The 16,218-nt window shown below is 39.2% G+C and overlaps 1 protein-coding gene across 1 annotated transcript; it reads left to right on the forward strand.

Moving 5' to 3' along the window:
* The first annotated feature begins 10,156 nt into the window (after nt 1–10,156).
* FABP2 (fatty acid binding protein 2) lies at nt 10,157–13,916 on the forward strand. Its single transcript, XM_008533163.2, has 4 exons — nt 10,157–10,352; nt 11,804–11,976; nt 13,081–13,188; nt 13,582–13,916. Exons 1-4 carry the CDS (start codon nt 10,286–10,288, stop codon nt 13,630–13,632), a joined length of 399 nt encoding a protein of 132 aa, XP_008531385.1. The 5' UTR covers nt 10,157–10,285; the 3' UTR covers nt 13,633–13,916.
* Nucleotides 13,917–16,218: the final 2,302 nt, after the last annotated feature.

Raw genomic sequence — 16,218 nt, forward strand, 5'->3', positions numbered from 1 at the left:
TATACCACCCCAATAAATGAATGGACAGATGGATGGATGGATAACTATAATTTAAATCAGAAATTCTGACTAATACAACAACACACAAAACACATTTCAAAATGAGCTGTTAGACCACAGAGCCTAAATTTCAACATAGATATAAAAGATTATAGCAATTGAGAGAATTTTTTGAAGATTATTTCATTGGAAAGAGGTACTATGGGGGAACAATGATGAGGGTTGTTTGCAATGCACCTCAAGATAGTCACAGAACTCAGTAAGTATCTGCTGCACTAATCTTGTCTTTATTTAAAATTTTGATATCTTACTCATCATGTTTTTTGCATTAATATTTATTTTAAAAAATGTTTCATGAGGCCAGCCCTGTGGCCCAGTGGTTAAGTTCACGTGCTCTGCTTTGGCGGCCCAGGGTTTCGCCGGTTTGGATCCTGGGTGTGGACATGGCACCACTCGTCAGGCCATGCTGAGGCGGCATCCCACATAGCACAACGGGAGGCACTCACAACTAATATACAACTATGTACCGGGGGGCTTTGGGGAGAAGAAAAAAGAAAGAAGAAGAAGATTGGCAACAGATGTTAGCTCATGTGCCAATCCTTAAAAAAGAAAAAAAATGTTTCATTAAAATATTCTTTATTTGGATTGCTGAGTCTTTTGGCACCTCCTTTAATTGTGAACTTAAGATGAGTGCCTCACTAGCTTCACCCTAGTCCCAGGCCTGATTGAAGGGCACAAGGCAATTAACGTCTGACCCTCAACTGTGCCTGCTAAAGCAGTCTATGACAGCAGGCTACAGGCAGGTGACTACGAAGGTATCGCACTCTCCTCTAACAGTGGGTCAAAAAGACAGGAATTCTAGGGATGAAATGAAAACTAGTGGTAGAAGTACCAGCCTAGGGTCATTTAAAAAGGTATCCTGTCCAAGAGGACAGTCTGAGAGGGTTGAGGACAACCAAGGAGTAAGGGGCTAAGGGATATACTGCTGCAAGGCAGAAGCTGAGGGGCATCGGGAGAGACCAACTGAAGGTGAGACACTGCTACCTCTGGAGAGTCAGACTGAGGGCCAGGCAATCAGAGGGGCCTGGCCTCTGCCCTCCACCCTACCCTCCAATCCTAGACGGATTAAGCAAGAAGGTTTACAGCACACTCTTCCCTGAAGACTGCTGGCCTGCCTGCACCAGGCCTTGGAACGGAGGTGGGATGTGGGGGAGAAGTCTTAAGTTTGAAGGAAGAGTAGAGTATTCTTTAATATATTAGACAAAACATGTCTAAGTACTGAATTAAAACTATCATTTTGATATTAAAGTGACCTTAGGACTCAAGACCATGTTGCAAAACTCCGGGGGCCTCATTCCTGTTATAATCTATTGGAGCTGGGCTCCATGTGAGACTTATTTATAAAGATTACAGCGCAAACGGTGCCCTGGAGTTGTATGACTTGGAGGCCCTGATAGAACACTTTATCACTTGGATGGTCAGAAAAATCATGGGACTTCCCAGGTTTTTATGCAGGCACAGGAAAAAACTTTCTCCCAGTGAAAGACAAACATAAAAACAAATTTGCACTTTAGTTAAACTCCACAAACTGTGCTTGTTCAACTTATGGTTACAAAAGGATGGATGGAGGAATGAATGGATGAATAAACAAACAGATAGTGAAAGGCCAATTAAGTTATTAAAGAGAGTGACTCTATTTAAGTTAATCTGTTTCTTTAAGAGGGAGACGATTTAAGAAGCAAATTCCTATTGAAAAGGGGAGAAACATTCACTGGGGACAAATTTTAATGTCTGATTGACTGATGTTGTTTAGCGACTTTATCCGGATTTCAAAGGTTGGTCTCCCATATAGATGAGCCAGCTGAAAAGAGAATACTCTGCCCCAATGCCCTTGGGAGCTACCACATACATCTGGTACAGCTGGTATCTTCTGTCTGGTTTGCTCATCCAATCTCTGACAGCCACCTAGGGCAGTCCCACATTTCTGCGGTTCTCTTTTCTCTAATCTCACTTTCACTGTCTTATTTTCAGTCCTCATTTCCCAGCAAGGTTATGGTAATATTTAACTAGGTTTCTCTTCCAAATGGGACCCTCAAATCCCTCCTATATTTGGTGCCAAATGAAGCCATCTAAAGTACAAATCTGATCAAATGAAGATATTGTGTGGGTATCTATACACACACAAACATAAACATACCTATGTATTTGTATACATACATATATGTATATACATACATATACACACATATGAACATAGGAATATATGAAAATATGCACATACCTATATGTATGGTCAGCGAGTAGAAACATACACATATACTTAAAACTGGAAAAATCATATATAAACATTATAATAATTATGTCCAGTTGGTGGGATTATAAGTCCTTGATTAATTTTTTTTATTATGCCTTTTTATATTTTTCTAAGTTACCTGCAATGACTCTCATTAACTTATAATTTTTAAGAATTTCTTAATGATGTAGAGAAATAATTAATGAAATGGGAAAATGTTGATATAGTTGCTAATTTCTAAAGTGTTTAAAAAACAATATATATATAGTATGAGCCCATATATAAATGAATAGTGTGTATGTATAAACACACATAAACATAAATGCTAGCACTGATTACCTTGGGAGGTGAGACCTTGAGTAATTTTTACTTTTCTTTGTGCTTAGCTATATTTTCAAAATTTTCTACAGTGAATATATATAGTTATGGGAGAGGTTAACAGACTATTACAGTCAATACAATAGTAAGTGGAAAGAAAAAGGGTTACGATGGTGATACTGGAGCACAGGTGAAGAAAAGTCAGGCCAGGAGGAAGGAGGTAGGCAAGGCAAGCTTATCTGAAAGGTAACACTGAGCAGATTCTTAAAGGCTGAACGGGTGTTAGGCAAGAAAAGCATGGGAGTGAGGGGTGGGATTTCCAGGCAAAGGAAAAGGAAGTGCAGAGACACAGAGATGTGAGAGATCATAGAACCTTGGGTAGGGGAAGGATAAAAGGAAGCAAGTAGGAGAGCTAAGGAATTTGGAATTTTATGCTGATTGCCATAGGGAATCACTGAATGATAAAAGGCAAGGACATGACATGGTCAGATTTGCATTTTATAAAGATACGTAATTCTCCACACAAAATGGATTCTGGGAGACCAGAGGAGGGGAAAACCATTTTTTAGGAGATTATTGTAGTAATCTAGATGAGAAATGGTGACTATCTGGGAACACAAAGGAAGAGAGAGTACATTTAAGTGGTACTAAGGAGTAAAAATTGAATTGATTTGTTGATAAAATGGAAAGCCAAGGATAAAGGAGAGGAAAGACTTTAGAAGAATTCCTAGGATGGCAGTACCATTCACTGATGTCGAAAATACAAGAGGAGAGAACAAGGCTGAGTGGAAAGTTAGGCTCCTTTCCAGTTGTATGGAGTTTGATAAAGCATGAACATAGAGGAAACTAGTAAGGAACGGGTACCTGGTAGGAGAGAGATCCGGGTTGTATCTCTAAATTTCAGAGTCACATAGATGGAAATTGAAGACACGGGTATAGAAAAGATGGCTCAAGTAGATTGTGTGGAATGAAAAGAGATCGTAAGGGGCAACTTCAAAATATAAGTCGTCAGCTGAGGAAGAGTTGCCCAAGGAAGAGCCTGAAAAGGTGCATTCAGAGAATTAAGAGGAATATCAAGAAAGAATAAACTCAAGAAAAGGAAATGAAAAATTTCAAAGAGGGAGGAGTCAATGGTCTGGAATACTGCATTGACATAAAATAAGGGCCAGGATGTGTGCACTGGATTTACAGAAAATTCATCTATGACCCTAGTGAATAGTTTCAGTGGAGTGGTGAATATGAAAGCTGTATTGTAGTAGACTGAGGCACTAATAGAAGAGAAGAATGTGGAGATGATTGTAGACTATTTTCTCAAGAAGCCTGGCTGTAAAGGGAAGGAGAAAGATTGAGTAGGTTCTAGAAACATCAATAGAATGTAGAGAGTTCTTTTCATTTTTTAAGATGAGAGAGACTTGATGTGAAGGAGAAAAGATCTCACCTCACCCAAATGAATATACAAAAGGGAAACAGAGAGGGAGACGTGAAGATACAGAAAAAAGAAATCTTTGCGTGTGTCACACTACTGTAATTTCAAGCCTTGCTTTTTCTTGATTGAAGCTGTGCGTGTTCATTCTTCTATCTCTATAATTTAGCATCGTGCCTGGGTCATAGTAGGAATGCTAATACATGTTGAATGAGTAAGCGTGTGAAAGAATTTATAGGAGTAAAGAAGGTAATAACAGGTAACACTGAAAATGAGAAGGCATAAGTTGAGGGAATTACTGCTTGATGGATTGAGTCTCCTGCAGAATAATGTACAAGTCATCTGCTGAAGGCAAGGGAAGAGCTATAGAAGATGATGTAAAGATACAGGCACTGTGATAAGTGAGGAAGGAGTTGACTAGGATACACAGAAGTTTTGCCAGGCAGTGCAGACGATTTGCCTGAGACTGGAAATCACGCACGTGTAATAGCACCTGGCTCAGTGCAGAAAAAATACAAGGGAGTTTTTTATTGGCAACAGGATACTGACTGAATAGAGAATGTAAATAAACCAGGATAGGGCTCCAATTTGGGAGAAAATAGAGACAACTGACTGAAGTTCTCTCCAAGCCAAGAACTGATGTTGTGGGAGAAAAGGAAGGAGCTGAGGGAATGGAGAGTTCTGGTCAGAGTGGCAAGTTAAATTTCACAGAAGGAACAACTCTAGTGATGACAAATCATGGATGTAAATGGATAAAGTACAATAGTAAAGGTTACTAGAGATGAGGAGGCTAAGGAACTGTGAGGTCAGAGTGACAAGTGGCTTATCCACATGGACTTTGAGGCCACCCAGGATGATAGCAGGACACCAAGGATGGCGGTGAGCCAGGTGCCAAGATTTTCAGTGATAGACAGTAGATAACCATGCTGGATGGGGACAGACGGTAGATAATGACAGATGGGATAAATGGTAGACAAGCAGGCTGGAAGGTGACAGCCAAAAGGAAATGGTCTCAAAACAAAAGACTTTCTTTTTAAAAAAAAGGCAGAAACATAATGGTTTGGATGTGGCAGTGGGGAGCTAAGGTAAACTCATCTTCCTCCGGCTGTGTATAAAGGGCATAGGAGATAAGCAACCACTATCCAAATTGCTTGAGGGGAACTCATCATGTTGGGGATAGACCTGGATTACAAAGATAAGGCAGTAGATGAAGGAGTCATAAATCCTTCATGCAAGATCATTCAACTGGCACACGTGGATCCTATAAAATGGCTGTCTTGTTATTAACGAGAATCAGCAAGCCGCACTCACCATTATACGATAGATGCCCCTAGGCACTGCTGTAACTCTATAGTCTTTTTGGAACAACACCAATCGGCCATCTCGGGTACAAAATCTAAGACATAATTTAACAAGTCTTAATATTTCTAAACTTTAGAGGCTTATGGTTAAAACAGAATGAAGTAAGCTCCGCAAACTTGAGAATTCGCCCTCATCCCCTATTCACTGCTAGGGACTGGACAGTAATCTTAAGACTCTCCTGTTGCTCCTTCCACCTGCCCCTCAAATCCTTCTCTTATATGGCGCTCATCAAGACCACTATTTTTCTCTGACACGTAGGAGTTAAACAACTTTGGGCTGAAAAGCAGGATTCAGAAATTCTGAGGTGATTAGAAAAGGCCTGAAAATGCTGTTTCCCTTGTTATATATATACATTTTTAAAGATTTTATTTTTTCCTTTTTCTCCCCAAATCTCCCCAGTACCTAGTTGTATTTTTAGTTGTGGGTCCTTCTAGTTGTGGTATGCGGGACGTCGCCTCAGCATAGACTGACGAGCGCTGCTGTGTCTGCGCCCAGGATCCTAACCGGCGAAACCCTGGGCCGGCGAAGTGAAGAGTGAGAACTTAACCACTCGGCCACGGGCCGGCCCTCCCTTGTTATATATATATATTTTTTTTAAGATTTTATTTTTTTCCTTTTTCTCCCCAAAGCCCCCAGGTACACAGTTGTATATTCTTCGTTGTGCGTCCTCCTAGTTGTGGCATGTGGGATGCCGCCTCAGCCTGGTTTGATGAGCAGTGCCATGTCCGCGCCCAGGATTCGAACCAACGAAACACTGGGCCGCCTGCAGCGGAGTGCACAAACTTAACCACTCGGCCACGGGGCCAGCCCCTCCCTTGTTATATATATATAATATATATATATATTTTTTTTAGATTGGCACCTGGGCTAACAACTGTTGCCAATCTTTTTTTTTTTTTTTTTCCTGCTTTATTTCCCAGACCACCCCCCCACGCCGTACATAGTTGTATATCTTAGTGGCAGGTCCTTCTAGTTGTGGGATGTGGGATGCCGCTTCAACGTGGCCTGACGAGCGGTGGTGCCATGTCCGCGCCCAGGATCCGAACCCTGGGCTGCCGCAGCGGACCGCGCAAACTTAACCACTCGGCCACAGAGCCGGCCCCCTTGTTATATTTTTTAAAAATTCTCCACAAAAACTTCCCCTCCTGCTAAATACAGTGGAGTAAAAGGATTTCTGTGATCTCTAGAAAGCTATTCCTTTGAGACGAGCTTGCAACATTGTATTGCCCTTCCTCATGTCTCTGGACTTCATGATGATCCTAATATCTCCCTGGTTATCGTGAATCAGCTGTTTTTGTCCTTCACGAGCTATGCTGAGAGCTTTACGAGGTCACTACACTAGAGAGAAGTAGGCTTACCTGACCCACTCTTGCTAGTTCAGGGCAGGCTTCTTAGAGCAGTCAATGTCCAAGCCGGGACCTGAAGCAACAGAAACCACGCACATTCAGGAGACTAGGGATTGCAGGAACTTTAATATGTTTAGACCTCAGAGTACACAGCAAGGAAGGCAAGAGACTGGAGACGTAAGTGGGGGCTTCGTATGCCATGTTAAGGAACATGGTTTGTACTTTCTCTTGGAAGAATGGCATAGGCATCAGCAGGAGCTTCTGCTGATTTCCACTTCTTCCACACCACTCAGTGGGTGATGTGTACTGAGGAGTCCAGTTAGAGAGTACAACTCTACATAACATCTTCACCCACACACACGTACCCAATCCACTCACTTTCCCAAGCTGCGGGACCCTACGTCTTCTAGTATTATCAGAGAAGAAAATAAAGGACTGGTTCTGCCCTCAGCTGGTTGGCCCAATTGTATCTTCAGTAGGAGAGGTCTATAGGGAAACTGGTCCATAGGTTCTGTATAACCTTTTCTAGATGGGGGTCTAGGTAAGTGATAAGAATTGGGGAGGGGTTGGCCCAGTGGTGCGGCTATTAAGTGCGCACGTTCCGCTTTGGCGGCCTGGGGTTTGCCAGTTCGGATCCCGGGTTTAGACATGGCACCACTCGGCACGCCATGCTGTGGTAGGCGTCCCATATATAAAGTAGAGGAAGACTGGTATGATGTTAGCTCAGGGCCAGCCTTCCTCAGCAAAAAGAGGAGGATTGGCAGCAGTTAGCTCAGGGCTAATCGTCCACAAAAAAATAAATAAATAAATAATCGGGGAGCTACAGAGGTGGGAGCTGAAGAAGGAAAAGTGTAGTTAAAAATCTGATCTGGTCTTTAAAAAATATCCAATGATACCACCCTACAAGGATAACAGGGATTCCTAACTGACTTTAAATTAGATTACTGCCCCTGATAAACAGAAAGCTGGAAGTTTAGCATGTTCATTCTGTTAAGCTTGCGTGAGTCCAAGTGCTATTTCCTTTCACCTGATCCTATCCTTCTCCTCCTGGGAAGCTCAAGGTGGCCATGAGATACAGGGTGAGACCACGTTTGGAAAGCACTGTTAGGTGAACAATGGTAATAAGCCATTCTAGTATCTTCCTCCCCACCTTCCTAACTGAGTCAGGCACTTTCATTTCCATGGCTATGAGATCACAGGATAGAAAGATGTATTCCCAAAGGGAGCTATAGCATCACGCTACCCTTACAGGCAAATCCAAGTCATACTCAGGCCCAAGTTAATCACTAGAACAGTCACAAAACACCTAAATAACTTTTAGGTGACTTTCTAATAAACAGCAAAGTAACATGGATTTTCTTTACAAAACATCAAAGTATTCTGAGACCGGGGACACTTCTAAGAGTTTATTACTGCTGTTGGATTTTCATTCTCAGAAATAAGGAGAAAAACCAAGGTTTACTGAGTACTTGATGTCTACCAGTTGTTCAGGTGTGTGCTTTATACAATTTACTCATAAAGCCCTATGTATTAGGTATTTATCTTCATTTTATAGATGAGGAAACCGAGGCTCAGAGAGACTGAGTAATCTGACCAAGGTGCTGTATAGTAATGGGTGTTGCAGGCAGTAAAAAACCCAAGTCTTTTTGTTTCTAAAAACACATGGTCTTTTTACTGCACCACATTTCTATTTCAGTGACCAGATACATCTATTTCTCTAATCTAGAAAGAAAGATTGGATGCATCACCCACGGCCGCCTAAATTCACAAAGTACCATAAGTAGTGACATTATCTGAGAGACTATTTAGTCCTTGGCTTTTGAGTAACCATAAACTTTTCTACTCTTCTTCAAGTTGAAAGTATACTAGGGTGATGGTTTCCAAATGATGAGGTTTTCATTATCTTTGGCAAAAGAGAGAAAAACAAGGTAGTCAATTTTTTCAAAAAGCTAGAGTTACAAATGTAAAGGACTTCTTATCACTCTAAAATTACTCTTTCTCTACCCCTCCCCTCCCTCCTTCCCTTCCCTCCCATCTCTGTGTGTGTTCTGATGTCTTTTTCTTTTTTTAATGAAAAAATGGAGCTGATAGAAAGTAGTAGGCTTTTTAATGTGCTTACTTGATGAAATGAAAAGTGGGCAACTCCACTGAAAGAGTGTGCCCAATAGATACAATCAAAACAAAACACTTGATTCTCCTCCCCAAGGTTCTATTCACATTTGTTAGCTATGCCCTTCCCTGACCCTGAATGAAACCACCTTGGGCACGCCCTATAGCTTCCCTACTGACCTTTAGTTAATAAGAGGTTCTCTGGTCACAATTAATACGTTCAGACTGCTTAATAATCAAACTCCACACTTAATACTAAGGTAATGCTTTTCCTCCACCAGCTCAGGCCTGCTCCAGGCTGGAAGCCTGCAGTGGAGGAGGGAGACATACGCTGACCTTCGTCTCTTTCAGCCTTTCTAGCTGCCTTCCATGCCCCCACCCTACACACACAATGCGTTTTGGCTTCTGACTGCACCAGGTTTGGGGACGAGAAGGAGTATGAGTGAAACAAAGCACTGGTTTTGATTAGTGGCACAGGTGACATCTGGCTTTTGTTTTCTCTGCACACGGCAGAGGTTTACATTGCATACAGTATTTGCAAGCTGCTAAGAAAGTAAATCTGAAAAGTTCTCATTGTAAGAAAAACAACTTTCTTACTATGTATGGTGACTGATGGTAACTATACTCACTGTGGTGATCATTTCGCAGGGTGCATAAATATCGAATCATTATGCTGTACACCTGAAACTAATATAATGTTATACGCCAATTATTCTTCAATTAAAAAAAAGGAAAGATAGTTCTCTTATGGGAGTTTTCATGTTATCCAGCCACATTTCTGCCTCTCAAAATTTTTCTCAGTGGCCTATCACCATTCAAGACCAAAACAAAAACCCAATGAGTACCCTCTGGGTGTCATGCACTGTACCAGGTGCCAGGATATTTACCCAAACTCCTGGCAACCCAAAAACACAATGAAAAGAACATATTAGAAAAATAAATAAAATTTTAGTATCAAAATTATGTTAACTTCTAACTTTTCAGCTGCATTTGGTCATAAAGTCTTCCTTTACAAGATGATTGCTATTGTAAAAAAGGGATAGGTCATTAATAGTCTCATTTCTCACATGTTATTTGACATATGCTCTAAATCACATTACCTCCAACACAGGGTGCACTTTGAACTTGTAAGCAGAAAAACTATCTTTAGGCAGTATGCATTCTAATTCTTGAAATAAATGTGCCCACAAATTGTAGTTTAAGACAGAGTAGGTATGCTTATAATGTTTGAATTCAGTTGAATTTCAGGAGAGGAGCTAAGGAATTTATAAAAAGACAACTAGAATGGGTTGGCATTTGGGTAGTTAGGTGACCTCTTGAACTTTAAACCTCCACATCACGGAGTGAAGTCAGTTCTAAGATAAGAAATAGAATAAATTCTCTCCTAAGGACAGATCTGAATCTCTGATTGCCCAGAGGCTGACCCAAGACATCATGGCGTTTGATGGTACTTGGAAGGTAGACCGGAGTGAGAACTCTGACGAGTTCTTGGAAAAAATGGGTAAGGGCTTAATTCTTTAGTGGCTCATTCTTTTGTTTCTCACAGACACTTTTCTTTCTACCTCCTTCTAAACCTCTAGGCTTAGGGAATGGCTCCTATTGTGGCAGCGAGGATCCAGACTATGTGATGTGAACGATATTCTCACTTCTTACTTTAGGAAGAAAAGATTCTTGGGTGCTGTCCTCTGAAACACAGAAAAGGTCCAAATATGCTTCACATTAACTGCTAATTCAGCCTATATCACTGAAAACTGACTTTTTTTGGTTTAGAAAGTAAAAAATGGCAGTGTGCAATGATAATTTCCAGACTTGAAAACATTGAATTCTAAGGTATGGAAAAGCAAAGAGCATAGAATAAAGTAACGGAAAAGAGTCCTATAAAAATTCACAGCTCTGAATAAATGAGACTTAATTCTCCTTTCCTCTGACTTATAAAATTTGGGGAAAAATCTCATGATGCTACATCGTTTCTATGGCGGTTTTAATTCAACAGATTTTAATATCTATACCAATACTCTGGCAGCCCATACATTGCACAAGATGGGGAAATAAATTTCTATCATTTCCCCAAAATAAAAATCTACATCAATTATATCCTACAGTTCAGGAATTCCAAGTTTAAATTTATGAAATTTGTACATTCTTACAATAATGGATTTAACTATAATATTTGCTTATTTTCTCAGTTTTGTGACGGTTAAAAATGCCACAGAAAACTTAGCAAATTACGAAGATCAAAACTTAAAAGCCATTATGGAGAGCAAATGGGCATTAAAAAAAGAATAACGCATACGCGGAATTAACGTTGTACATCCTTATAAACATAATAATATACTTTTTAATCTTTCATTTAACATTTCTGGAATTTGATTTACTTAATGCTGAAATGAAAAGTTTGATAACTTTTTTGCAAATTTTTTTTTTTTTGAGGAAGATTAGCCCTGAGCTAACATCTGCTGCCAATCCTCCTCTTTTTGCTGAGGAAGTCTGGCCCTGAGCTAACACCCATGCCCATCTTCCTTTACTTTATATGTGGGACACCTGCCACAGCATAGCTTGCCAAGTGGTGCCATGTCTGCACCTGGGATCCGAGCCGGTGAACCCCAGGCCGCTGAAGAGGAATGTGCAAACTTAACCGCTGTGCCACGGGGCCGGCCCCGATAATTTTTTAAAAAATTACTCAGTTCTAAGATTTTACAATTCTATGCTTCATTTAACGTTTCTTAAGTTTTAGAAAAATAGCTTGAAATCAGTACTCTTGATCTGACTGAGCTTGAACTTTTTCCACAGAAGCATCTGAATGCTCTTGTGCAAAGGCAACGCTGTCAGGTTTTCCTACCCACCCTTAAAATATAAACAAATAAACAAACAAACAATGAAACAGAACTTGGAAAAATAAACACTTCTTATGGCATTTTGACTTTTTTTTCTCCAATCTCTTTCCCTTTGCAGGTCTTGATACAATGAAAAGGAAGCTTGCAGCTCATGACAATTTGAAGCTGACAATTACACAAGAAGGAACAAAATTCACGGTCAAAGAATCAAGCAGTTTTCGAAAAAGTGAAATTGTTTTTGAGCTTGGTGTCACTTTTAATTACAAGCTAGGAGACGGAACTGAAGTCAGCGTAAGGAAATTTTTATAAGCAATGCATTCTTGACTTTTCTACACAATACTAAAATAAACTCTGCTCTCTGTCATTGGATGTTTTAATTAACGTAGGTCTCCTTCATTGACTGAAGTGGCCAATGGAGTTTATCTACATTACATATTGCACAAATTGGCAGAGTATTTAAATATAATGCTTTTATTTTCATACATGTCTGTAAAGAATCTGGATTGAACAATAAGAGTAAGACAAACATCCTTTGAATGACTGAGTGCAGTCCTAGTTATAAAGAAAACTAAAGCTCAGCGTTTTCAACTTTACATACCTGACAACAACAAAAGATTTCAGAGTTATCTAACTCAAAATAGGCATTTAATAAATGTACTAAAATAATAAAATAAACGAATAAATTAGTAAATGAGTGAGTGACCAAATGGAAAGGTCTAATGCTACATGGTTTAAGACATAAAATTTTAGAGAGTCATATTTTTCAATTAATTTTTTAAAAACCTTTTTATCCTCGGGCTGGCCCTGTGGCTGAGTGATTATGTGCTGGGGAGAAGAAGAAGAAGAAGAAAAAAAAAAAAAAAAGACGTACAGATGTTAGCTTGGGCCAATCTTAAAAAAAAAAACTTTTTATCCTCACAATTTGTCAGTTAAATTATATCTGTTTGCAATGATAATTAAACTGTCAAATATTTTACCAATTATGGCCATTTTTTAACTACTACAACAATTATACAAATTAAAACAAGCAGAGAGTTGTTAGCCTCTTCATGAAACTAATTCGAACCATGACTAAATTTAGGACACTCTTTTTAACATGAAAGATTTAGAAAAGAGAAGCCCTGATCATCTGCCTTAAAATTCAGCATTTACAAACTACTGAATGAGACGAGCATAACGGTTACCAGCACATACTCTAAGAACCCCAAAGCCCAGGTTTAATCGTGGCTCTGTGACTTTAGGTAAATTACAGTGTCTCATTTTTATCATCTGTAAAATGGAGCTAATAACATCGACTTCGTAGGGTCACTGTGACGAAGTAGATCTATAGAACTCAGACCAGTGCCCAACACATGGAAAATGCTATTTTATTATGATGTTTTTATTTTTATATAGGGGAGTTGGAACGCAGAGGGAAATAAACACGTTGGAAAATTCAAACGGTTAGACAACGGAAATGAACTGACTGTCATCCGAGAAATCATAGGTGGTGAAATGGTCCAAGTGAGTTATAAACAGATTACACCTATCTCCCAAGGACAAAAATAACTACATGGCAATACTTTTGGTCTTGTGGTTGCTGAGTTATCTCCAATAAATAAATCATTACTTTTCTCATAAATCTTATTGATTTTAAAAATATAGATATTTTCTGATGCCTATTTATTGAAGGAAACTTATATATGTCCAATACATCGATGCCTATTTTTACCGAAAATGTGACTACAAACCAAAATGGGTGTATCCTGTATCTGTATAAAATGTCGCTATCATGTACAAGAAAAAAATACCATGAACTCATTTCAAAGCTATAATACTACTAATATTTTTCTTAATTTTTTCTTAATTTAGCCTTAAATCTTAATGGCAAATTCTTCTATGTTTGTTACCTTTCAGACTTACATATATGAAGGAGTAGAAGCCAAGAGGATCTTCAAAAAGGAGTGAGCATTGTTCTTGGAGCCAGCCCAGAACGCAAAGTGGATGGAAAAGCTATATTGTACCAGAATTGTTTTTCTCTCCTCATCAAGCATAAAGTTACTGACTGCTTGGTCCTTTTAAAAGCATTGGCCAATGGCTTATATTTCCACTCTTGCCAAAGCAAAAGCAGTAAAAGCTAATTAGGATTTAATTTGTTCTAGGTTCTTTAAAATGTACATTTATTGGCATTCTAAGAGGATTTGTGACATTTTTAAAAAGAGATGAATAAATATTGTTCCCACATTGTTCTATAAGTAGCCTCTTTATTCAAAAAAAAAAGCTACATGACATTCACATTAATAGACTATTTTGGGTTTTTTCCCCATATTTGGTAAGCGAAAAACATGAATTGCATGGGGTCTTTAAAATCTTGCACTGGCTGTAAATATTTTCCTTATAACATCTATTATTATAAAAATAATATATGCTCAACCAGAAAACTTAGAAATAAGAAAAGCAAATGCAAAATAAATATTTCCATAAACCCACAATCCAGGGAGAATCACCATTCTGACTTTAATAGATATCCTCCCAGTCGTCTTCTCTGGGTGTGGATTTGTACACTTCCCCATACCTACCACTTTGAATAATATGATAGGAAACAAATGATGCACTAAGGTAAAGAACTGTATTACGTTTGTCTACATAGGCAGTGATTCCCAGACCTGGCTGAGAATCAGGAACACCTGAGAAACTTAAAACGTTTTTGCATATTTAATCTCCACTGTTAACCTACTAGGTCAGAATCTCTGAAAATAGAACTAGGGATTTTAGAAACACCCCAAGTGATTCATTCTGATGCAGCAGGTCCACTCATGAGTCCTGGAGAACAAGTAGGCTATTGGATACCAAAAATGTCACCTTCAACTGCTACCCCTCTTTACAATTTGCCAGGGCCCAAAAAGTTTCCTCTTAGTCATATTCTCACATGACGTACTAGTTCATGTATTTGAAGCAATTGTATTTTAGCGGGTGTGTATTAGCGGGTAGAGAGGGAGGTCAATTTTTTCAGCATTTAACTCTACAGACTTTTGTTTTGATTAACGATTTAATTCTTTTTCGTACCAATCAAGGTGAGTGCTAACATTTATATAGGTCTTACCACGCACCAGGCACCGTTCTCAGCGGTATATACATACGGCAGATACATTACAATGTGGCGAGAAAAATATTTGAGTACATGATGAAAATGAAGAGATTTGACAATACATATCTGGATCTCTTTTTGTGTTTCAGAGGACAGAACTCAAATAATCTTTTTTTCCACTAGTGAGACAGTGCAGTCTTCCTAATGTAAGAAGTGAGAATATGCTTTTCCCTACTCTGAACCATCACATTCTGCATCCTCACTGAAAGAACAGGAGCCATCCCGTAAGCCTAGAGCTCTAGAATATGTAATCTTCTGCAAAAACAACTTAAATCTACTGTTCATTTCATAACTTCATTAAAAACTTCACATAGAAAATAGTAATTATTTTGATTTTTCCATGCTTTATTTCACGTTTTTTTAAAATAAAAGTTCAAAGTACCTTTATCTCTCTATTCTTACTTGTCTATGTATATATAAGAGGAAAAGGACAGATACTAATCTCCTTTGAAAGTGGAGAAACTACGGCACAAAGCAGTTTATTAGCTTGTCTAACGTACAGAGTCCATGATGAACACAGTAATTAAATGTCAATCATGACTTTCAGTCCAGTACATTATGATCTATGCTATTACTTGGCCTATTATAAACAAAAATACCTTCAGAAAAAAATGTCCCTTGATTCCTTAGTGGCATCTAAGAATAGCACTCCAAATGAGTCAGGTCAGACCATAAAATAACGGCAATTAAGTGGTTAGGCACTTTTCTATTTCTAGCCTCACTGTGGGCTCACTTTTTTCACAATTTATATCCTTTCCAGTATTAAATTTCCACTATTTATTAGTATTAGAGACCAGCCTATCATTTGCTAAGTGGCTGCCATTGCTATAACCCCCCTTTGGGAAACTGACCTTGACATCACGCCAACTTGACTGATCAGGAAAGGCCGCGTGACTCAAGAGCAGCCAACCTACCACAGTGTGGCCAGCTTACCAACTCTGTGCAGAAGGAACCAGACAACTAACTGAACTTCGAAGACCCTCTCCTTAGGGAATTTGAATCTGAGCAACACATAGTAGTCGGTAGGTAGGAAATAGGTTTAAAGAGGACAAAGACGGCAAGAAGTGAGTAAAAGTCACAAGTATGTGAAACTACAAGCAAGCAGAAGCCGCAGGGTAGAGAGCAGAACAGAGGGACGGTTAGAAGCAGCTGGAATAGTAAAAGCTGAAACACTTACACATGAAATACGGTATCTAGCATTTGCTTCACATTGCTTCCTCCCCCGTCTAGGGTTGGGGAGATAGTTGGGAAGGGTACCAGTGAAACAAGATTGGTCACAAGTTGACAACTGTGGCAGCCATTGAAAAGTACCTGACACATGATAAGTTCATTGGGTACCCTGTAGGAACATGGGAATTCATTACACTTTTCTCCCTATTTTTGGATGTATTTGAAATTTTCCTTAA

Source organism: Equus przewalskii, chromosome 2 (assembly GCF_037783145.1).
Source record: "Equus przewalskii isolate Varuska chromosome 2, EquPr2, whole genome shotgun sequence".
NCBI classification, from domain to species: domain Eukaryota; kingdom Metazoa; phylum Chordata; class Mammalia; order Perissodactyla; family Equidae; genus Equus; species Equus przewalskii.